General features: G+C 45.7%; 1 protein-coding gene across 1 annotated transcript in view; it reads right to left on the reverse strand.

Moving 5' to 3' along the window:
* Window positions 1–875: 875 nt before the first annotated feature.
* The window catches only part of LOC106589299 (proto-oncogene Wnt-3), a 37,030-nt gene continuing 14,203 nt past the window's right edge, over window positions 876–23,702 (reverse strand). Inside the window, exons 2-4 of the mRNA XM_014179084.3 lie at window positions 6,543–6,784; window positions 2,873–3,138; window positions 876–1,502 (exon numbers count right to left, since the gene is read on the reverse strand). Of these exons, the coding sequence (XP_014034559.1) occupies window positions 1,023–1,502; window positions 2,873–3,138; window positions 6,543–6,784 (988 nt within the window). The 3' untranslated portion in view covers window positions 876–1,022. The remainder of the gene's footprint in view (window positions 1,503–2,872; window positions 3,139–6,542; window positions 6,785–23,702) is intronic.

Raw genomic sequence — 23,702 nt, forward strand, 5'->3', positions numbered from 1 at the left:
ATGAATTCAATGTTAATCCAATGAAGTACGATCTTTTAAACCTGAACCCTCTACCTGTTTGTTGTGAATGTTTTCTTCTATATGACATATTATAATTTCCTCAAATACTGTAAGGGAAATTCCAGAAAAGTGTATCTGATCTGAATGAGATCAACAAGAAGAATGCATTTGCTCTCATAAATAACAATTGCTAAGGTTTCACCTCTTCCAGACAGTTCGTGTACAGCTGAATAGTGCATACATGTACAGAAATGTCCGTGAGTGGAAACAAGCATGTTTGTTTCGAGCACATGTCCCTTCCTGCATACCACCTCCAGTCCCGGCCCATTGCTAATATTTCAGAAATGTGGGGCTATAAAATCACGCTCTAGCACATCTTCCAGGCACCTCAGCTAGGTGACTGCTGCAGTTCAGTATCAGTACAGGGGTTGGGAAAGTGGAGATTTCATCAGCTCAGTAGCTTAGTTTAGGGCAGGGTCCAGTAACAGCCCGCTCAGTAGTTAAAAGTGGTAGGTTCCTGGGCTGCCGCCGTGTGTTCAGTACTGTTTGGATTGAGGAGTGACGTTGGGGAACTGCTTTAGTTGACCAGCCAGGTGATTGACTGGTGAAATCAGGTGTTAGTTAAAAAGATGTCCATTCGATAGCAATGGTCTGGAAAGTCATCGGTTACTGCAATGATTTCACGTTCGGTACCACAGCCGTGTGTGTGTGTGTGTGGGGGGGGGGGGGGGGAATAAATAAAGAAGGGGTCATGGCCCAATACTGCAGGAATGGGAACTGGTCAAACTGACTGAGATTGTTCCAGTGGAAATGTGGCCATCCCATATGGAGGATGCAGGGCTTGGAAGAAGGATATGAGGGACATTTGTATTACAAGGGTCCAGAAGTATAGAGTTCCAGTACAGAAATGCCATTCCCCATTGGTGTCTGTCTGTACTTAAGTCTGTATGCATGCGATGACTGCAGTGTGTCTGCGATGGCCGCTGTGGTCCATCATTCTGTCCGAGCGAGCGCACAGGCTCTCACTTGCACGTGTGCACATCGTAGACGCGCACACACTCCTGGCAGCTGACGTAGCAGCACCAGTGGAAGATGCAGTGGCACTTCTCCTTGCGCTTCTCAGTCCGAGTGTTGTGGCCCCTGCCGCAGCAGAGCAGGTCGCAGCCCTCGATGCCGTGCGAGGACACATTGCAGGAGCGGTCGCGCGTGCCGAATGAGCCCGTCTCCGGGTTGGGCTCGCAGAAGTTGGGTGAGCCCTCGTAGTAGACCAGGTCGCGCTCCGTGGGGTGCTTGAAGAAGGCGTACTTGGCACGCAGCGTCTCCACCCAGCCGCGCGACTCGCGGTGCTTCTCCACCACCATCTCCGAGGCGCTGTCGTACTTGTCCTTCAGGTAGTCGCCCAGCATGCGGAAGTCGGGCTGCGCCCACCAGCATGTTTTCACCTCACAGCTGCCCGACAGGCCATGGCATTTACAGCGCAGGTGCATGTGGTCCAGGATGGTCTGAGAGAAAAAGAAACAGAGAGGAATTCACCACAGTGTACAGTAAATGTGATTGGTAGCTTGTCAATATAACACATTCTGTCTGATGGTGATTTGTTTAGTCTGGGTGTCAGTTTGTTTAGTCTAGGGGCATGTTTGTTTTGTCTATCGCCCTCATTGTTTAGTCTATCACCAGACAGCCCATTTTCGAACAACTATTCTTATCAATAACCTGACTAGTAACTACCGAGTACCAACCTGTAGGTTGAGAACAACATGCTACTTGGCTGGGTCTACAGGTGTGGCTCAGGCAGCTGTGAAACAGAGGCAGGCATTTGTAGCGTGCAGCCGCTAATTCATTCTGAAGTCACTGCGTTTACGTCAGCAAAGCGGCTGGCTCTCCACCTTTGTTTAGATTTGTTTTCCCAACTATATTTAGCTGCAGAATTCCCCCAGCTGCGGCGGAAGGCAGGTGTTTGTGGCACCTTTGGGCGAGAGGGGGCGGTGAGGGGTGGAAAGGTTCTTAGTTCTGACATCATGTCCTGGGCTTGTCAGGCCCCTGGCATCTCCCAGGGGCCCCGAGGTAAACAACGGAGCGTGAGAGGGCCAGGTGGGGCGGCTGGGATCAGGGTTGAGAGAGAGAAAGGGGTCCTGACTGGGCTGCCTGCCATTTTGCAGCTCCTGTGGTCTCCCTGCTCCTGTCTAGTCAGATCAAAGGACTGTCTTGTTGCCGTGTGGTCTCTCCAATTGCCCCTCAGCATGTCGGTGAGGAGTAGCTCACCAGATATTGCAGTGAGCAATGACAGCAGCGAGTGATGGTTTAAGTCCGAGCTGATTCCCTTCTCTTCCCCCTCACACTAACTCTGGTTATTTGTCTCTCAGGGAATTTCAGTTAGGATTGGAGGCATGAAAGGCAAGGGCTTTTTTTTTTTTTATACATCAGATAATTACCCAATCATTCAAGTTGAAGTGCTACTTTTCAGGCAGAAACTCGCAGAAATGTGGACTGAACTTAAGTCAAATACCAAAATCCTTTCTGTCATAGAATTAGTAATCTGGTACTGTAATGTTTACTGTGGATAATTCCATCCGATTGCCAAACAAGCAGATCTTTGTTCATTGTATTTTTGCTACTGTGCTTTTTATCTTTCTTTAGTTACAGGCCTGGGTGTGTTCAGGGTGTGTCCTGTATCATTATCTACTGATATATGTGTACTGAATGTACTTAAGTTTATACACTGCATCCCGCTTGGCTGTGTAGTAAACTGTGGTACATATGTGTATTTCCATTACGTGCATGGCTTTGTGTTACCAACAGTTGTATAGTTAACTGTATAGCGTGTACTAGCGTGTTGTGCAGTACAGTAAATCCTCAGTGTGGGCCTATTTACCGTGCGTCCTGCTTCGTTGTTGTGCCGATTCATAGCAGAGCGCGCGTCAGGGCGGTTCTCTCTGGCATCGGCAAACTCTCTGGACACCAGCACCCCGAACTCAGCGTCCTCGCTGCAGCCGCCCCACTTCCAGCCCTCCCCCGGGGGACCCTTGTGGTGGGAGTCACAGCCACACATGGTGGACGTGCCCTCGGCGCAGGACCGAGTCACAGCAAACGCCACCCCTGCTGAGGCGACGGCGTGGACAAACGCCGACTCTCTGGTCGCTAGAGAGAAAAAGATGAGAGTATATTAAATGGATCAATCTTTAGTGCCACATCATAACGCAGCAAGTTTCACTGCTGCCAGCTTCAATGAAAAGGATACTGCAAGAATAAATACCAAAAAATCTGAGAAAAGTCCGTGAGAGGAGTTAAAACAATAGGCTCTGACCTGTTTAGTAAACACGGTGAAATTCTCGACTCTCAACTTAACTTCACCTACCTATGATTTTTGGAACACGTCGTGGTGATGGCTACAGTAGACATTACATTTACATTTAAGTCATTTAGCAGACGCTCTTATCCAGAGCGACTTACAAAATGGTGCATTCACTTTATGATATCCAGTGGAACAACCACTTTACAATAGTGCATCTAAATCTTTTAAGGGGGGGGGGGGGTTAGAAGGATTACTTTATCCTATCCTAGGTATTCCTTAAAGAGGTGGGGTTTCAGGTGTCTCCGGAAGGTGGTGATTGACTCCGCTGTCCTGGCGTCGTGAGGGAGCTTGTTCCACCATTGGGGTGCCAGAGCAGCGAACAGTTTTGACTGGGCTGAGCGGGAACTGTGCTTCCTCAGAGGTAGGGGGGCCAGCAGGCCAGTGGTGGATGAACGCAGTGCCCTTGTTTGGGTGTAGGGCCTGATCAGAGCCTGAAGGTATGGAGGTGCCGTTCCCTTCACAGCTCCGACATGTCCCCTGGCTGTGACATCAACCTATTGTGGCTGGTGTCAGTCGGGCCTAATGCTCAGTGAGATCTCGGTGACCTCCTGTCATCCCTGAGGTGTGCCGTTTTGCATCTGGATAGTGTTTCAGGAATGTTGTCATCCCCCCCCTCTCCTCCCCTCCCTCTGTCAGAGCCCACAGGGCCTCTGGGTAGAAACTGAGCAGGGCATCTGCTGTGTTTGTGCTGAGAGATGGACTTACGCCTCCTTTGAGCGCAACAGCTTATTATGTAACCAGACACCATTGTTTCGCAATCACAGCACACTTACTGTGGGCTCATCCATTTCTCTGCTGCACCACCTCAGACTGCACACACACAGGCAGGGACACACGCACGCACACACACACACGCAAACCCGGAGGGTAAGGGGAGGGCCTACTCCGCAATGGATTCACTGTTAAATCTAGGGAGGCCTAGCCCCCCTAAAACTGACTGTAGTTAGTAGTGTTCTCTGCTACATACCTGCAGGGAAGTTAGTTACTCTACAGTGTAAGCCGATCTACAAGTCTTTGTAGTGCTGATTTGCATTAAACAGAGAGAATCATAATCGCAAAAGGTGTAGTCTGGGTTGCCAGGGGACATTTCATGCGTTCATAAAGTTAATTAGCGTTCACAGCCTTTCATGAGGTTACCCGTTTTTTTTGTTTTTGTTTTGATTTTAGCATTTTAAGTTACACATCCTTTGTTTGAATGAAACCTTCATGTGAACGGCTGAGTAGGGTCATAAGTTCATAATAGGGTGAGAGGTCATATGGCTGCTCTGATGGGAAATCCAGGGAAGTGGAAACGTATTAAGTCACTAGATTACCATTAACCATCACCTCTTATCTACATGAAAGCATGTCGCACATTATCTAATCAGTTCATACATCTTGTAAATATATAGTCACAAAACCATGACTAAAGTAATTGTCTCAAGTGTCCACAATCTACATCCCCCCCCCCCCCCCCCCAGTGTGCTTCATTCTAAGTAAACAGCTATAAAGCAACATTTTTGTGCTAAAACCTGTGAATGTTTGTTTGATTGGATCACACACACCTCTGGTTGGGAGGCGACTGGGAGTCCCAGCTACCCTGGCAAGCCCTGCTGGGCTCTCCACAACAGGGGCCTGTGAGCTGTGGGCCCCTGGAGCTCTGGTTGTCAGCCAAGGCTAGCGCTGCTCCTGCTACCTGCTGGGCCCATCAATCCGCCTTTGTTTCCCTTGTGTCACACTGTATTACCCACACAAAGGGCCCAGCGACTCGCGCCCCCACAACTCCGCTCTGCCCAGAGCTGGCATTCCCTTAACAACCCCCCCCCCCCCACACACCCTCCCTCTGCCACCACCCTGAAACACCATCCTCCAATACCACCACCACCTCCACCCTCCATTTCCCCCCATAGTGGTTAAGGTGGTGGTGGACTGGTATAGCCACCCTGGTCTGGGGCCCCTTCCCTCCTCGCCAACCCCTTGCCCGTCACTCCGACTCAGGCTGCCCCCCCCTCCCTCGCCAGCACCCCCTGCCTTCCTTCCACTTCACCCCAACGTGCCGGCCCGGGGTAGGTTGGGAGATTCCCTTTCAGCCTGTTTTCATGACAGAGTCAAAAGGGCGTGTGAATGGAGCGTCCGTGGGAGCCGGGCTGTGTGAGGCGCGCACTGGTCTTCATGCACAGTAGGGGTTGAGCTGAGCCCCCCCCCAGCCCTTTTCTATTGCCTGTAATCTCATTTGGCCTCCCCTCTCCCTTTTTATTTATTTTATTGAGGAGAGCGAGGGAGGTTCACACTGCCCATTCCTGCCCAGATCCCTTCCACTCTGACACACAGGCTAATTCATTTCCAATCAGCAGCCTCACTCCACAACTCAAAAACCCCCATCTTCATCATTAGGGATTTCATGGCCTACTCCGAGCACCCCCGAGTTCTGTTTCTGTGCGTTCTGTGTTTTTGATTCAGATTGTTTAAAGCAACCAGTCAGTGTTAAGACCGTTGATGATTAGTATTTAGTGTGAAAAGCCCGATAGATGATCTCCAGTGGGTCAACTGTAACAAATGCGTATCAAATTGAATTGTGCGAGCTAATCTTGCGAGATTCACAACACTGACTAACCTTCTTTCATTGTCTAAAAACGGCAACAAGGTTGGGAAACGCAGAAGGAGACACACAAACTCAGAAGACGCGATGTTGAAGGTAGAGCGATGGATGGACGTTGAGTAATGTGTCCCTCCTTGTATCGGCGCTCATTTCTCACTGCAGTAAGGAAAGGTGTATATTACTGTTATTCCCCTGTGAGTCATTTGTCAGCCGGAGCACAGGGGACAGGCAGTGCTCAGCTGCAGAGTAACGGGTTCTTCTATTCCTATGTCAGCTTGCTGTACTTTCCTCACACTTGTTTACATTCTTTGTTTCCCGTTTTCTCACTGACATGTCCTTTAATGTTTTTATCACCACTATGAGAAAGAGTTGAACCTGCAAACCCCCTAGAACCTGCAAACCCCTGCTGAAGTCAGATTATCTCATCTTTTACAGAGGAGTCCAATTTCATTCTTGTTGTACATCAATTCGTTTTTTATATGTTTTATATGATACTTGGCTGTCATTCATATATCCCCCAAAAATATATAAATTATATCCCGCATAAATACCTCCATTAGCAGTATACAGGCATTGGGGAGAGGAGTATATTTGTTACAGTAAGAAGCCTACCTTTGTCCAGCACAGGGCCGAAGATGGCTAAGTTGTCCTTGATGGTGGTACAGTTCCAACGCCGGCCCCTGAACTGGTGCTGGCACTCCTGGATGCCCAGCTTCACGCCCTCAGCCACGCTGGGCATGATCTCGATGTAGTTGCGACAGAAGCGCAGCTGCTTGGGCACCAGGCCAGGGATGGAGCCGCACAGAATGGGTTGGGAGCCCAGAGACGAGTACTGCTGCCCCAGGGCTAGGGACCTGCAACACACAGAGAGAGAGGGGGGGGGGGGGGGGGGGGGAGTACGTCACATACCACCCCAGCCAGACATAGTATCACTACCTAGCGCCTACCCTACGCAGTCTCCCAGTCTTTCCATACAGCTTTCTAAAGGAGAATCTATCTATCTATAGGATCTGCTGCCATTGAGTAAAATAGAGTGCCCTCTCTGAACTCACTGCCTCAGTGACAGGGAGGGTTATACAGTATATGCCAGAGGAGGCCCTCCACAGAGGCAGATTGTCCCAAAAAAGAGGATTGCCTCTCAACATACAAATGTAGCTTTTTTTGTCTCATTGGTTTAATATATTCTGTGCTCATAGATGGATCTGCAGCTGGTGGCGTTGATTTTAGTTTTTCTGTGGGGATTGGTTTGACTCGGTGAGTGTTATTGAATTTATGAGCGCTTAATGCAGTGGAATTGAGTGCTGCTACCCCCCCACCCCCACCCCCCACCCCCCAGTAACAGAAGCTAATAGCCCCTCTTCAGGGAAGGGATATGACCTATTCGTATTGACTTTTCAAAGTGCTCCCTCTTGTTAGCCTCCAGAGACCCTGATGATTCGAAAGATAACACACACACTAACCTGTCTGTTTGTTTCTCCTCTGGGGAACGCCCCATGTACAATAACAAGACACAAACACAACACACGCTCATTTCTTTGTTTTTCCTTTGTGGTTTACCTATTGATGATATGTGATCTGTGTCTGTGTGATCTAAGATTGACTGGGTGTGTGTGTTTGTGTGCAGTTCAGTGTGTGGTAATGGACATATGGCATTCCTAAAACTCCCTGTGCCTCACCATTGGGCTGGCATATAAACTCAGCAAAAAAAGAAACGTCCCTTTTTCAGGACCCTGTCTTTCAAAGATAATTCCCAATAACTTCACAGATCTTCATAATAAAGGGTTTAAACACTGTTTCCCATGCTTGTTCAATGAAACATAAACAATTAATAAACATGCACCTGTGGAACGGTCGTTAAGACACTAACAGCTTACAGACGGTAGGCAATTAAGGTCACAGTTATGAAAACTTAGGACACTAAAGAGGCCTTTCTACTGACTCTGAAAAATACCAAAAGAAAGATGCCCATGCTCATCTGTGTGAACGTGCCTTAGGCATGCTGCAAGGAGGCATGAGGACTGCAGATGTGGCCAGGGCAATGAATTGCAATGTCCGTACTGTGAGACGCCTAAGACAGCGCTACAGGGAGACAGGACGGACAGCTGATTGTCCTCTCAGTGGCAGACCACGTGTAAAAACACCTCCACAGGATTGATACATCCGAACATCACACCTGCGGGACAGGTACAGGATGGCAACAACAAATGCCCATGCTACACCAGGAACACACAATCCCTCCATCAGTGCTCAAATTGTCTGCAATAGGCTGAGAGAGGCTAGACTGAGGGCTTGTAGGCCTGTTGTAAGGCAGGTCCTCACCAGACATCACCGGCAACAACGTCGCCTATGGGCACAAACCCTCCGTCGCTGGACCAGACAGGACTGGCAAAAAGTGCACTTCACTGACGAGTCACGGTTTTATCTCACCAGGGGTGATGGTCGGATTCTCGTTTATTGTCGAAGGAATGAGCGTTACACCGAGGCCTGTACTCTGGAGCGGGATTGATTTGGAGGTGGAGGGTCCGTCATGGTCTGGGGCGGTGTGTCACAGCATCATCAGACTGAGCTTGTTGTCATTGCAGGCAATTTCAACGCTGTGCGTTACAGGGAAGACATCCTCCTCCCTCATGTGGTACCCTTCCTGCAGGCTCACCCTGACATAACCCTCTAGCATTACAATGCCACCAGCTATACTGCTTGTTCTGTGAGTGATTTCCTGCAAGACAGGAATGTCAGTGTTCTGCCATGGCCAGCGAAGAGCCCGGATCTCAATCCCTTTCAGCACGTCTGGGACCTGTTGAATTGGAGGGTGAGGGCTAGGGCCATTCCCCCCAGAAATGTCCAGGAACTTGCAGGTGCCTTGGTGGGGTAACATCTCACAGCAAGAACTGGCAAATCTGGTGCAGTCCATGAGGAGGAGATGCACTGCAGTACTTAATGCAGCTGGTGGCCACACCAGATACTGACTGTTACTTTTGATTTTGACCCCCCCTTTGTTCAGGGACATATCATTCCATTTCTGTTAGTCACGTGTCTGTGGAACTTGTTCAGTTCATATCTCAGTTGTTGAATCTTGTTATGTTCATTCAAATATTTACACAAGTTAAGTTTGCTGAAAATAAACACAGTTGACAGTGAGAGGACATTTCTTTTTTTGCTGAGTTTAGATGTGCCTAAACATGGATTAATCACCACAACGAGACAGCCCAGATCAGCCAGGGATGCCAGAAACCATTATAGTTTCATTGAAGTAATTAATTTTAATTGCCAGATTTTTCTCCTAAGATAAGGGGGGGAGTTATGTCCATGTTTTAACATGCTTACTGTGATGACAAGCTCAAACAAAACTGCACGGCATCTTCCAGAAGCTGTTATGTTTGCCATAAAGTAGTTATGGAATTTTGTAGTTTTATTGTTTATTTATTCACAAGTGTAAGCCACTTTCATAAACACACAAACATGCCCTTACCTTACCTACAGATATAGAATCTTAACTTGAGGTTTTTCCTGCACACCAGGAAATGCAAACTTGTAGTGTATTCAAGGTTAAGAAAATACAAATGAAAAATGTATCAACCCCTACAAAAAATGTCCATTAATTATAATCCACATAATAATTCACATTTATTGCGGTCTAAGGCACTGCATCGCAGTGCTAGAGGCATCACTACAGACCCGGGTTCGATCCAGGGCTGTATCACAACCGGCCATGATCGGGAGTCCCATAGGGCGGCGGACAATTGGCCCAGCATCGTCCTGGTTAGGGGAGGGTTTGGCCGGGGGAGCTTTACTTGGCTCATCGCGCTCTAGCGACTCCTTGTGGCGGGCCGGGTACCTGCAGGCTGACCTCGGTCATCAGTTGAACAGTGTTTCCTCCGACACATTGGTCCAGCTGGCTTCCGGGTTAAGCGAGCCGGTGTTAAGAAGCTCGGTTTGGTGGGTCATGTTTCGGAAGACGCATAACTCGACCTTCGCCTCCAGAGCCCATTGGGGAGTTGCAGAGATGAGACAAGATCAAAATTGGGGAGAAAAAAGGGGGTAAAATAAAAAATAATGTTTTATAATAATAATCATTCACATTTCCTGTTGCTGCAGGATTATTTTCCCGCTGTTGCAAACTGGCTCAAATTAAGATCCTGCATCTGTATGCGATGTGGCGCAATTCCCCATGCACCACATCTGCATTGCTGTAGATTTTAAAGTGATGCTCCAGTTTCAGGCAGATATTTTACAAATTCCAATTTATACAATATGTTACGAATTTCTAAGTGCTTAAGATCCCAGACTGCATCTTTACGTACTCTAAGCTAATTCAGAGACTGAACATTCACGATCCTTATCTGTTTTATGACATTGCTATACTGCTTTTTTTATCAGCATACATAGACATACATAGAGTGTGATACAGCTGGAACACAGCATTGGATTTTATGTGTGTAGTTCCCGGGCCCATTTTAAGTACAACTGTGACTGTGTGTTTGAGTGTAAGATGAGAGCCAGCTAATGCACGTGTGTGTGTGTGTGTGTGTGTGTGTGTGTGTGTGTGTGTGTGTGTGTGTGTGTGTGTGTGTGTGTGTGTGTGTGTGTGTGTGTGTGTGTGTGTGTGTGTGTGTGTGTGTGTGTGTGTGTGTGTGTGTGTGTGTGTGTGAGATAAAGAGAAAGTGAGCAAGAGAGATTGAGAGAGAATGTGTACTGTATGTGCTGTAAAACAGAGAATCCAGGGGCCCCAGACAGGGCCAGCGACACCACACTACACGGCAGCAGGATCAGCGAGACAGGCCTTGCCAATGTAACTGCAGACACTCTGACACACTGCCGAGCCTGGGCTGTCTGAGTGCCGCTGGAGGCCTTGAGACAGGGAGAGAGAAAGAGGTAGGCAGAGGGAGAGAAAGAGGGAGACAGAGAGAGAGAGGGAGAGGATCATAGGGGAACAATTGCTGCTGATCAGATCAGAGCGCCACTCGGGATGACCTCAGGCCCCCCGCGGGGCGCAACCCTATCACGGCAGCCTCTGACTCTGACAGATTAGTGCGCCGCTGCACCCCACCCCACCCTGACACAAAAGCCATTGAAGTGAGAGGGGGAAAAAAATCCCCCCTCAGAAAAGTTCACAGCTCATGTGCGCTTTGCTTTCTCCCCCACCCCCCTCCCCCACCCCCCTCCTCCTCCTGCCACACACTTTTGTTTTTTGATCTCCTTTGGAGTACAGGTGAGCATTGTTACAGCAGGCTCCCATGTATCACTGCTTGCCAATGGGGCTTACCCACTGAGACAGCAGGCTGAATGGCTTGGCTATTAATGCAGCTGAGCTGAAGGAACATGTGAGGCCATCAACAGCCATCAACGCCTGGTCTGCCACATGTGGTACTAACTGACCTATAATGTTCAGAAAGCTCATGCAATTTCTGGACTTAATAAAGATGTGAGGCAAGACTGGTGACTATATCAAGGTCCCTTATAGTAAGCAGTCCTATTTCAAAATACAAAAATATGCCAGCCAAGTAAAGCTACAATAATTTCACCTGCATTCACCCAGGTTTCAGACCGCTAATTTACTTAATGTGCTTGGGGTTGTTCTTTTAAAACGCACCTGAAATATGTGTTCGTATTCACAAATACATATCCCAATGAGATCAACTGAATAGTTTCCTAACATTTCATGTTCCCTTGCACGAAAACTGACTTCTGACTGATTTGCTGGTAATTTGGGAGTAATCATTATTAACCTATCCATTTTCTTTCTCTTATCCATTCATTTAAGGCCGTATTTGCTCGGGCGCGAGCAAAAAAACCTATCAATTCATCTGCCAATCCCAGAAATCCCACTGAATTCAAGTGTTGCTGACTTCACTCTGTCTGGAGTGACTGAGTGACTAAGTAGCGTAATTACACAGTCTGCTAGCTGTGCTACTGCCCATTAATCACCCAGTCTGCCATGGGGCAGACCTGAGTGGATGCCCTGGCCCCTGTACGGAGTTGCCTGCAGTGTTGGAGCCAATCCCTGGCATGGCAATAGCAAATCGGCTCGCCTCCCCTCTCCCTGGTGTGTTTGCTGCAGTGGTGACGCACCAGTTTCGGAGGCAACGTGTGGATGTCTTGATGAAGTCAATTACTTAACCACACGGGGCTTTCTTGTGGACATAGCGTGTTTAGACTACATGCCGAGGCTCTGCGTGTCTGTCTTATTTTGTTTATAAAGGATGCGCCTCACTTTGTCTGTGACGGACACGGTTGAGATGAAAGCAAGGGGTGTCTTTGGCTAGGTGCTAATGAGAGTCATATACCTGAGGGGGAAGTCTGTGGGTGCCAGGTGTATCGCGCGCACACAGAGCGTTGTGCGTATATCACGCGGAGCCTGCCTGCTTCGCCTAGCTACTTGGAAGCCAGGAACGACGTGTCTCAACCGAGTGGGAGAGGAGCACAGACACAGCAGGGCCTTAGCCGACAGAGGCAGAATGCCGGGGCAATCCGCTGTAGGGGAGTAGACAGAGGAGCAGAAACTGTGGGGCTTGGCAGGTGCATGCCTAGGCAGGTCTATGACTGTGGGGCCTCCTCTGGCCTTGGGGGGTTTATTGCTGCTGGTTGGGGGGGGGGGGGGTTTCTCAGTATCAAAACCAACCTGACGTGAGCACATGGGCCACTGTAAACCACCGACACAAAGACGAGGAAACAAAGGGATTCCCCCACACACCGCAGAACAGTTGAAATTTGGACATATCTATGATGGATATTTTCACAGGGGAAAAGCCTCTGTGAAGGTTGTGATTCCGCTCCGTATGTCTCCTACGAAGGTTTGCTCCAACACTCTCGTTTGCTGCCGAATAACCTTTGATTCAATCGTTATGTGAGGTTGGAATACTTTGCAGCCATTTCTGTAGGTCTACGCCACAGGGGTCAAAATGTTGTACTTGTCTAAGAGCAGACAGATGAACTTTCCCTTTGTGACAGGTACTCCGTGTCCAGAGGCACAGAAAACACTGCGCCCCTTGTGAACTAGCTAATGCATGACATCTGACCTCACTGCCTTGAGCTTGGTGGCCTGTCAGAGTGGGTTTGAAGTCTGTGACCAGCTAGAACTCCTATCCTATCATCACTTTGACCTCCCAATCACGCATTCAGCTCACCGCCAGTCAAGGATAATCACGAAACATGTGTAGCCCTTCTCATCTCCAGTAGTATGAGACCAATGTCAACTGTAACATGTGCAATCACTCAGCGGTATTAGGCCTATAGGCTGACTTTGTAAAGTGAGTAGGCATATTCCTGAAAATGATGCCATTATGATAATGCTATTATATACCATGTCAACACCTTTCTTCTCTCAATACGCCCATTCTCTTTCGTTTAAAGTTAGCCTGCCTAGTTATCACATGGCTATCTAAATTCACCAATACTGTTAGTTCGTCACCCATCCATCCCTACTGCCATAATACGTCTATTCAATACAAGAACAGGACACTGAAAGGCGGGCCTACTATGTAATTTGGTGTTTTTTAATTGCTTCAGTCGTTATATTAGCAGCCTAGACACATTTTAATTAAGCCCATTTAGGATTTCCAAGAAAGCTTTATGTTTTTGTTGATAACGTCATAGCTCAACTCACCGTTTCGTTGTAGCCCTCCTCATGAGGAACACTTCAGATACTAGTGGTACAACTTGTGGTTGCTTGGTCCATTATTGCTTACTTACTTGTTGACGTAAATCGCCTGCCCTAACACATTTTTCACTCTGTAGGAAATGTCAGTCAACGAGTTAACCTAACGTCCATCGACATGGCGCCACATTTAGGTTAGGATGAACGTGACAGGTTAGGATAATTCGATTAAGGCTAGGAAAAGGGTTAGCTCAAATGCAAAAATTGTCCCTGACGCAAATCGAAAATATCTAGCTACAACCAGGCCTTCCCTGAGAACAGTCTTGGTTTCCACTAATGGCAATGGATTCTGCTTAATTTAGGCAGCATTTGTAAGTCGCTACCGTTAGCCTACATCGGCTTCTAAAGGTTTACCAAACCGATATCATATTAAATAGAATCACCACTAGCCTATGTGATATTTGAAAAACAAACCAAGAGCAAACCGACACGCGCTATCCAGACAGGACAGTACCGTACCCTAACCCTTACCTAACCTTAACCATTTTAAATGTCAACTTCAAGTGGGTAGAGAAGTCCCAAGGATCCCGGATAGTACACACCCTACCAAACCGGACCGATGGACTGCACATAACAGGGAAACAGCCGAGACAGGTGCATGCTATCCGTTTCCTCCCGCGCTTTTGTTACTGCTCACATTTGGCCTACAAGAAAATATACCACAAATTGTAACCTTTCGCCTTGCGATGTTATAATATAAGACGCGCAAGCAGTGTTACAGTGTTGGGGTCGATTCAGTTTTCAATTATTAGATCGACAATGAATTTAAGCTAATGCTCTCTGGCAAGGATAGGCCATTTGGCTCGGGGCTCGGTTAGGGGTTTTAAAACGTTTCTTACCCAGGGACCCCTGCCCAGGTAAACCGGCGACCAGGGAATGATAATTGTAAGTAGGCATAGAAGTCATCGGCATTGGTAGACAGTTGAATTATTTTAACCTCACAGTTCATTGGACAAGGAAATGTAAACTCTAAACACAGTCAATGAAGCTAGAAAGATATCATGGAGGCGTAGAGAACATGTTTCTGTTGTAGGCCTTAAGCTACTTTTCTGCAATTCTACACTTTTGTCCATTGAGCTGAGCGAAAATGTTGCATTTTTTATGCACATTTCGAGCAATTCTACACACTTTGGCATGGAGCTGAGAGGTAATTTAGAAGTTCTAATTTCCTGCAATTCTATGCATTTTGCTATTGCTAATGCTGTGTTCCTCTGCTCACACGTTATAACAAACTCAATGGGCATGTACTATGAATGTCCGTTTTTTTGCATTTAGTACTCTTCCTGTCTGTCTATCTTTTATTTGATTGTTAGTAATTAAAGATGGTTATTAAAAAATATTTAAAGTTCAACATCTTTTCTGCATCCTTTCTATCTGGTTTTGGTTACTTAAATTGACACTGAAACTGTTTTTCCATCCCGAAAATGACCGCTTAGAAGGCCCACATAAGAATTATCTATACAGAAAACCCCCTGTAATTAGCTCCAATGACTGTAATGACCTCCATATTAGGAACAGCTAGCATGCTAACTGTTCCTGTAGACTTCCAGTCATTGCGCTAACACTGGTTTGCATTGTCGTGTGAAACTAGCTCTAACTTCCTCCATACCGGACGCAGAGACATAAAAATGGTATCCATGATGGTATTCTGTTGCAGCTAGTGATATTCTTAAAATAAGAATTTTTCACATACATTTTTTTTTTTTAAATAAACAAATACGTTGCGGACCCCGTGCAGTACCTTCGGACCCCTGTTTGAAAAGCCCTGGGCTAGGCTACTCACACACATGACGCTACACACATGCAACAATAAAGACTTTTAATGAAGAGCAGAAACTATAGGCCCTACAAACTGACAAACTCACCTTAGCTTGAGTAAGGTGCAGGCAGCAAACAATATTTTCAGGAGGGGTAGCCTATTACTGTCTTCTGAGATGACTGTGAGTATATTTAAAGTTGACTTTTTTTGTGCAATCTTGCATGTCCAATGTGTTATGGAAAATGCTATGTTTTCCTAGGAAGAGAGACAGAGCAAGAAAGAGGGAGAGGAATTAGAGAGAACCAGCCTGTCACAATCCATCTCTCTATGCATTATTCCTCAGGCACTGTTCATAGCTCCATGGAAAGTAGGGTGTGTGTACGCGTGCGTGCGCATGTAGAAGCAGAAGGGCGGAGAGGGGATTGCTCTGTTGCTACTTGTACTCAAAAGTCTCACTATCATGCCATGCATTTAGGTGCACACATGACAAGATACCCTGTCTTAGTTATTGTACAGGTTTTTTTTTCTGCATAGAAAACTAGGGGAGAGTGGGCTAAGTTAAGGGTTAGTTGAGCCACCTCTTGTTTCTAGGAAACAATACACCAAATGAATCAGGCGACCAAATATTTAGGAAGAGCCTGTTAGGAACGAACAACATGGAAAAAGTGGTAAGTAAGTTAGGTCCAAAAAAACGGATTTTCACAAAGTCAAATAAATGTATTGTGTTATAGTATTCATGATGCTTGTATCTAAATCAAGGTAGATAGTTGTAAGATTGTTTTATACATCCGTTGGTGTCTCTGTACACTACAATATGAGATCCTAAACCTAGCATGAAAGTGCATCCTTGTATCTGTGTGGGGTAATATAGTCAAAATGTTTGCTTTGGGGTAAGTTGAGCCAATGGCCACCATACTCCATATATATTATGATTTACATTTTGTCAGAGTTATGCATAATATACATAGTATCTTTGCAATGTGTCACGCATTTGAACTCAAGATCGTGCATTTTTATTGTTACAGAGCAGGCATCATCATGCCGCGCGTATACAAATGTAAAACAAGCAGGGGTCTAGCCCCCCTTGAGGTTCTTAAGAGAGCAGCCAAGGAAGTGAGTCCATTCCAGCAGCTGCAAGGGATGAAACAATAGACTGAATGACACTGAAGAGGTACATTGACAAAAGAAAAGGAACATGTACCTGTGCGAAAGAGAGACTATGATAGAGTAGCAGAGGCACAGATGGTTTTATCTGATGACATGGAGTCAGATTTTGCTAAACATATCAAGAAACTCACAGACCAGTTTCATGGGCTTAGTAGCCTCCAATGCAGAGAACTTGCCTACGAATTGGCACATCAAAACAACATCCCTGTCCCAGATAACTGGTCAAGAAATGGAAGGGTAAGTTATATTGAACAAAGAGATCTATATCTGAATTTAGGTATACATTTAAAATAGATGCAATATACCACACCCCAACTCCATGAATTAAACTTTGACCTACCCGCTGCCATCACCCACTGTCATAGGACAGGCCCGGTGCTCAATTTACCCCATACCCAGGGTATGTTGTGCCAAAAGACCACTATATTTCCATTGATGTAGTGATGCTAAATGTAAAAAATTACTCAACCTACCCCACTCTACCCTAAATCCAAAATATTTGTATTTGTTATACATTTTATGGTCTATATGTTTTGTTTTATAAGATCTTTGAGAACTAACAATCACCAAAATGCATTTAGCATTATACAGCAAGTGTGCCCATTCTGGTATTTGCACATACACTCTAGCCAACAGCTTGCAAATACAGTGTGGGTGTAGCCTACATGATGAGATTATTATTTTTATTTATTTAACCTTTATTTAACTAGGCAAGTCAATTTACAATGACTGCCTACCAGAAGGCAAATGGCCTCCTGTGGGGATGGGGGCTGGGATTAAAAATATAGGACAAAACACACATCACGACAAGAGAGACACCGCAACACTACATAAAGAGAGACCTAAGACAACAACATTGGATGGCAGCAACACATGAAAACACAGCATGGTAGCAACACAACATGACAACAACATGGTAGCAACACAACGTGGCAGCAGCAGAACATGGTAGCAGCACAAAGCATGGTACAAACATTATTGGGCACAGACAACAACACAAAGGGTAAGAAGGTAGAGACAACAATACATTACGCGAAGCAGCCACAACTGTCAGTAAGAGTGTCCATGATTGAGTCTTTGAATGAAGATAAAACGGTCCAGTTTGAGTGTTTGTTGCAGCTCGTTCCAGTCACTAGCTACAGCAAACTGAAAAGAGGAGTGACCCAAGGACGTGTGCTTTGGGGACCTTTAACAGAATGTGACTGGCAGAACGGGTGTTGATTGTAGAGGATGAGGGCTGTAGTAGGTATCTCAGCTAGGGGGGAGTGAGGCCTAAGAGGGTTTTATAAATAAGCAACGGGTATACAGAGATGCAACGGGTATACAGAGATGACCAGTTTACAGAGGAGTATAGAGTGCAGTGATGTGTCCTATAAGGAGTATTATGAACAAAAGAGCGATATTCTTTTCATTTGTCAAGCAGCCAAGCATAGATGATCATGTCATCAGAATAAGACACTATATATTTATTGGAAAAGAGCATCAAGGTCACCAACCTGTGAAGTTCATCATAACTTACACTACATGGCCAAAAGTATATGGACACCTGCATGTCGAACATCTCATTCCAAAATCATGGGAGTTAATATGGAGTTCGTCCCCCCTTTGCTGCTATAACAGCCTCCACTCTTCTGGGAAGGCTTTCCACTAGATGTTGGAACATTGTTGCGGAGACTTGCTTCCATTCAGCCACGAGCATTAGTGAGGTCGGGCACTGATGTTGGACGATTAGGCCTGGCTCGCAGTCGGCGGTCAAATTCATCCCAAAGGTGTTTGATGGGGTTGAGGTCAGGGCTCTGTGCAGGACAGTCAAGTTCTTCCACACCGATCTGGACAAACCATTTCTGTGCACGGGGGCCTTGTCATGCTGAAACAGGAAAGGGTTTTTCCCAAACTTTTGCCACAAAGTTGGAAGCACAGAATCGTCTAGAATGTCATTGTATGCTGTAGCGTTAAGATTTCCCTTCACTGGAACTAAGTGGCGTAGCCAGAACCATTATTCCTCTTTCACCAAACTTTACAGTTGGCACTGTGCATTGGGGCAGGTAGCGTTCTCCTGGTTCGTCCGTTGGACTGCCAGATGGTGAAGCGTGATTCATCACTCCAGAGAACGCTTTTCCACTGACACATTTTGCGGCAGATTCCCCTGCTAACTCTCTGAACTAAAAATAAATATTTGGACACTGAAGTTGTAGCCTACTGTAGTAACTGAAATTTGGATACTGACTGCAGGCCTATAACTATCACGTTATTCTTTCAGCATCTTATGAGAATGCAAATGCACGGTTAGGGACTGTGCAAACATGCTGCCTTTGTCAGCAACATAAAAAGTTGGCAGTAGGCTAAATTCAGTGTTTCCCAAACTTGGTCCTGGGGCCCCTCCTGGGTGCTCATTTTAATTTTTTAAATGTTTTCTATGGCAAATAATGCAACTCCATGGAAGGTCAGTTCCACTCCGCTAGCGCGTCGTGGAACACACCTTCCATGTTGTTTATTATCTGCCATAGAACGCATAGTCCCTCGTTGATTATGCCTTACTTAACATGATTTTCAATGACTGTCTCATCTCTGTACCCCACACATACAATTATCTGTAAGGTCCCTCAGTCGAGCAGTACATTTCATGCGCAGATTCAACCACAAAGACAAGGGAGGTTTTCCAATGCCTCGCAAAGAAGGGCACCTATTTGGTAGATGGTTAAAAATAAAAAGCAGACATTGAATATCCCTTTGACAATGGTGAAGTTATTAATTGCACTTGGGATGGTGTATCAATACACGCAGTCACTACAAAGATACAAGCATCCTTCCTAACTCATTTACCAGAGAGGAAGGAAACTGCTCAGGGATTTCACCATGAGGCCAATGGTGACTTTAAAACAGGAGAAAACTGAGGATGGGTCAACAACATTGTAGTTACTCCACAATACTAACCTAATTGATAGAGGGAAAAGAAGGAAGACTTTACACAATAAAAATATTCAAAAATATGCATCCTGTTTGCAACAAGGCACGAAAGTAATACTGAAAAAAATGTGGCAAAGCAATTATCATTTTGTTTTTCAGGACAAAAAGTTATGTTTGGGGAAAATCCAATACAACACATTACTGAGTACCACTCTCCAAATTTTCAAGCATACTGGTGTTTGCATCATGTTATCTGTATGCTTGTAATCGTTAAGGACTGGGGAGTTTTTCAGGATAAAAAATAAACAGGCAAAATCCTAGAGGAAAACCTGGTTCCATCTGCATTCCACCATACACTAGGAGATTAATTCACCTATTCAGCAGGACAATAACCTGTGGCCGAGTTACAGTTTTAACTTCTGCTTGAAAATCTATGGCAAGACCTGCAAATGGTTGTCTAGCAATGCTGATCAACCAATTTGACAGAGCTTGAAGAGTTTTTAAAAGAATAATGGGAAAATGTTGCACAATCCAGGTGTGGAAAGCTCTTAGAGACTTTCCTAGAAAGACTCACAGCTATAATCGCTGCCAAAGGTGCTTGTATTTCATTTTCAATTAATTTTCAAACATTCAAATCAAATCAAATTGTATTAGTCACATATTTAGCAGATGTTATTGCGGGTGTAGCGAAATGCTTGTATTCCTAACTCCAACAGCGCATTAATATCTAACAATTCACAACAATACACACAAACCTAAAAGTAAAATAATATAATTAATTAACATATAATATCAGGACGAGCAATGTCGGAGTGGCATTGACTAGAGTAAAGTTTATACATATTAAATGACAAAAACAGTATGTAAACATTGTTAAAGTTACTAGTGTTCCATTATCAAAGTGACTAGTGATTCCATGTCTATGTATATAGGGCAGCAGCCTCTAAGGTGCAGGGTTGAGTAACTGGCTGGTAGCCTGCTAGTGATGGCTATTTAACAATCTGATGGCCTTGACATAGAAGCTGTTTTTCAGTCTCTCGGTCCCAGCTTTGATGCACCTGTACTGACTCTGCCTTCTGGATGATAGCGGGGTGAACTGGTTGTGGCTCGGGTGGTTGATGTCCTTGATGATCTTCTTGGCCTTCCTGTGACATCGGGTGCTGTAAGTGTCCTGGAGCGCAGGCAGTGTGCCCCCGGTGATGCGTTGGGCAGACCGCACCACCTTCTGGAGATCTCTGAGGTTACAGCCGGATTAGTTGTCATACCAGGCGGTGATACAGCCTCGACAGGATGCTCTCAATTGTGCATCTGTAAAAGTTTGTGAGGGTCTTAGGGGCCAAGCCGGATTTCTTCAGCCTCCTGAGGTTGAAGAGGAGCTGTTGCACCTTTTTCACCACACTGTCTGTGTGGGTGGACCATTTCAGATTGTAAGTGATGTGTATGCCGAGGAACTTGAAGCTTTTCACCTTCTCCACTGAGGTTCCGTTGATGTGGATGGGGGCGTGCTCCCTCTGCTGTCTCCAGAAGTCCCAATCAGTTTCTACGTTTTGCTGACATTGAGGGAGAGGTTGTTCTCCTGGCACCACTCTTCTAGGGCCCTCATCTCCTCCCTGTAGGCTGTCTCGTCATTGTTGGTAATCAGGCCTACTACTGTTGTGTCGTCAGCCAACTTGATGATTGAGTTGGATGCGTGCGTGGCCACGCAATCATGGGTGAAAAGGGGGTACAGGAGGGGGTTGAGTCCTGTGTTGAGGATCAGCATAGTGGGGGTGTTGTTTCCTACCTTTACCACATGGGAGCTGCCCGTCAGGAAGTCCAGGACCCAGTTGCACAGGCCGGGCTTCAGACAAAGGGCCCCGAGCTTAATGACGAGCTTGGAGGTTACTATGGTGTTGAAGGCTGAGCTATAGTCAATGAACAACATTCTTACATAGTTATTCCTCCTGTCCAGATAGGATAGGGCAGTGTGCAGTGTGATGAAAATTGGTTCATCTGTGGATCTTTTGGGGCTGTATGCAAATTGAAGTGGCTCTAGGGTGTCAGGTAAGGTGGAGGTGATATGATCCTTAACTAGCCTCTCAAAGGGCGATAGTTATTTAGTTCAGTTACCTTTGCTTTCTTGGGTACAGGAACAATGGTGGACATCTTGAAGCAAGTGGGGACAGCAGACTGGGATAGGAAGAGATTGAATATGTCCGTAAACACTCCAGCCAGCTGGTCTGCGCATGCTCTGATGATGTGGCTAGGGATGCCTGAATGCTGACATTTATCCACGGTTTTTGGTTTGGGTAGGTTTCAATAGTCACAGTGGGAACAACATCCCCTATACACTTCCTGATGAACTCAATCACCGTGTCCCTGTATACGTCAATGTCATTATGAGATACTGTGTGTAGATGGGTGAGAATATATATATTTTGAATACATTTTGAATTCAGGCTGTAACACAACAAAATGTTGAATAAGTCAAGGGGTATGAATTACTTTCTGAAGGCACTGTACACCTAGCTGGTTTTTCAATGCATCGGAAGGATAGAACGACAGCGTCGGGTAAGCTCAATGGGGGAAGTGTGTGTCTCTTTGTTAACAACATATATTTAATATCAGGGTTCTGCTCACCTGAGTCAGAATACCTCATGCTAAGCTATAGAACATGCAATTTACCAAGAGAGTTTTCATCTATATTTTTCGTAGCTGTCTATTTACTACCACAAATCTGTATAGGGCCATAAGCAATCAAGAAAATGGCTCCTACTGAATGAAGGAACGCTAAAATCTGTCTTACCTCATTTCTACCAGCATGTCACTTGTGCAACTAGAGGAGAAAACTATAGAACACCTTGAATACACACAATCAAACACATACACAGCTCTCCCTCACCCTCAATTTGTCAAATCTGACCATAACTCTATCCTCTTCATTCCTGCTTACAAGCAAAAACTCAAACAGGAAGTACCAGTGACCCGCTCAATACGGAAGTGGTCTGATGAAACGGATGCTAAGCTACAGGACTGTTTTGCTAGCACAGACTGGAATGTTTTGGGATTCATCCAATGGCATTGAACAGTTTACCACATCAGTCACCGGCTTCATTAATAAGTGCATCGACGACATCGTCCTCAGAAGCCATGGATTACAGGCAACATCTGCACTGAGCTAAAGGCTAAAGCTGCCACTTTCAAGGAGCGGGACACTAATCCGGACGCTTATAAGAAATTATGCTAAGTCCTCCGACGATCTATCAAACAGGCAAAGTGTCTATACAGGACTAAGATCGAATCCTACTACACAGGTTCTGAAGCTCGTCGGATGTGGCAGGGATTGCAAACTATGACGGTGTACAAAGGCAAACCCAACTGTGAGATGCCCAGTGCAGTGACGCGAGCCTACCAAATGAGTTAAATGCCTTAAATGCTCACTTCGAGGCAAGCAACACTAAACCATGCATGAGAGCACCAGCTGTTCTGAACAACTGTGACCACGCTCTCTGTAGCCGATGTAAGAACTTTAAACAGGTTAACATTCACAAGGCAGCAGAGCCAGACAGATTACCAGGATGTGTACTCAGAGCATGCGCTGACCAGCTGGCAAGTGTCTTCAATTACATTTTCAACCTCTTCTTGACCCAGTCTGTAATACCTACACATTTCAAACGGACCCTTGGATATCACGAAATTGGGGAGAAAAAGGGGGTAAAATACAAAAAATATAATAAAAAATAAACTGTAATAAGTTATACAGCTGCATCCTTGATAGCATCTTGACTAACTGAATCACCACTAGGGGAGTGCGTACGGCCCAGTACATCATTGGGGCCGAGCTCCCTGCCATCCAGGACCTCTATATCAGGCGGTGTCAGAGGAAGGCCCTAAAAATTGGCAAAGACTCCAGTCACCAAAGTCATAGACTGTTCTCTCTGCTACCACATGTGAAGCAGTACTGATGCACCATAGCACGCTATATAGACTGCTAAATAGTTAGTTACCCAGACTATCTGCATTGACCCTTTTTGCACTAACTTTTTTGACTTATCATCACATACTCTGCAACTACTGTTTATGAACTGTCACTTATTCCTAGTTATATGTACAGATCTACGTCAATTACCCCTGCTCGACTCAGTACTGGTACCCTGTGTATATAGCCAAGTTATCATTAGTCGTTGTGTATTTATTATTGTGTTTTACTTTTCTATTATTTCTATATTTTCTTTCTCTCTGCATTGTTGGGAGTAAGCATTTCACTGTTAGTCTACACCTGTTGTTTACAAAGCATGTGAGGAAT

The sequence above is a fragment of the Salmo salar genome, chromosome 28 (genome assembly GCF_965601325.2).
Source record: "Salmo salar chromosome 28, fSalSal1, whole genome shotgun sequence".
Classification (NCBI taxonomy): Eukaryota; Metazoa; Chordata; class Actinopteri; order Salmoniformes; family Salmonidae; genus Salmo; species Salmo salar.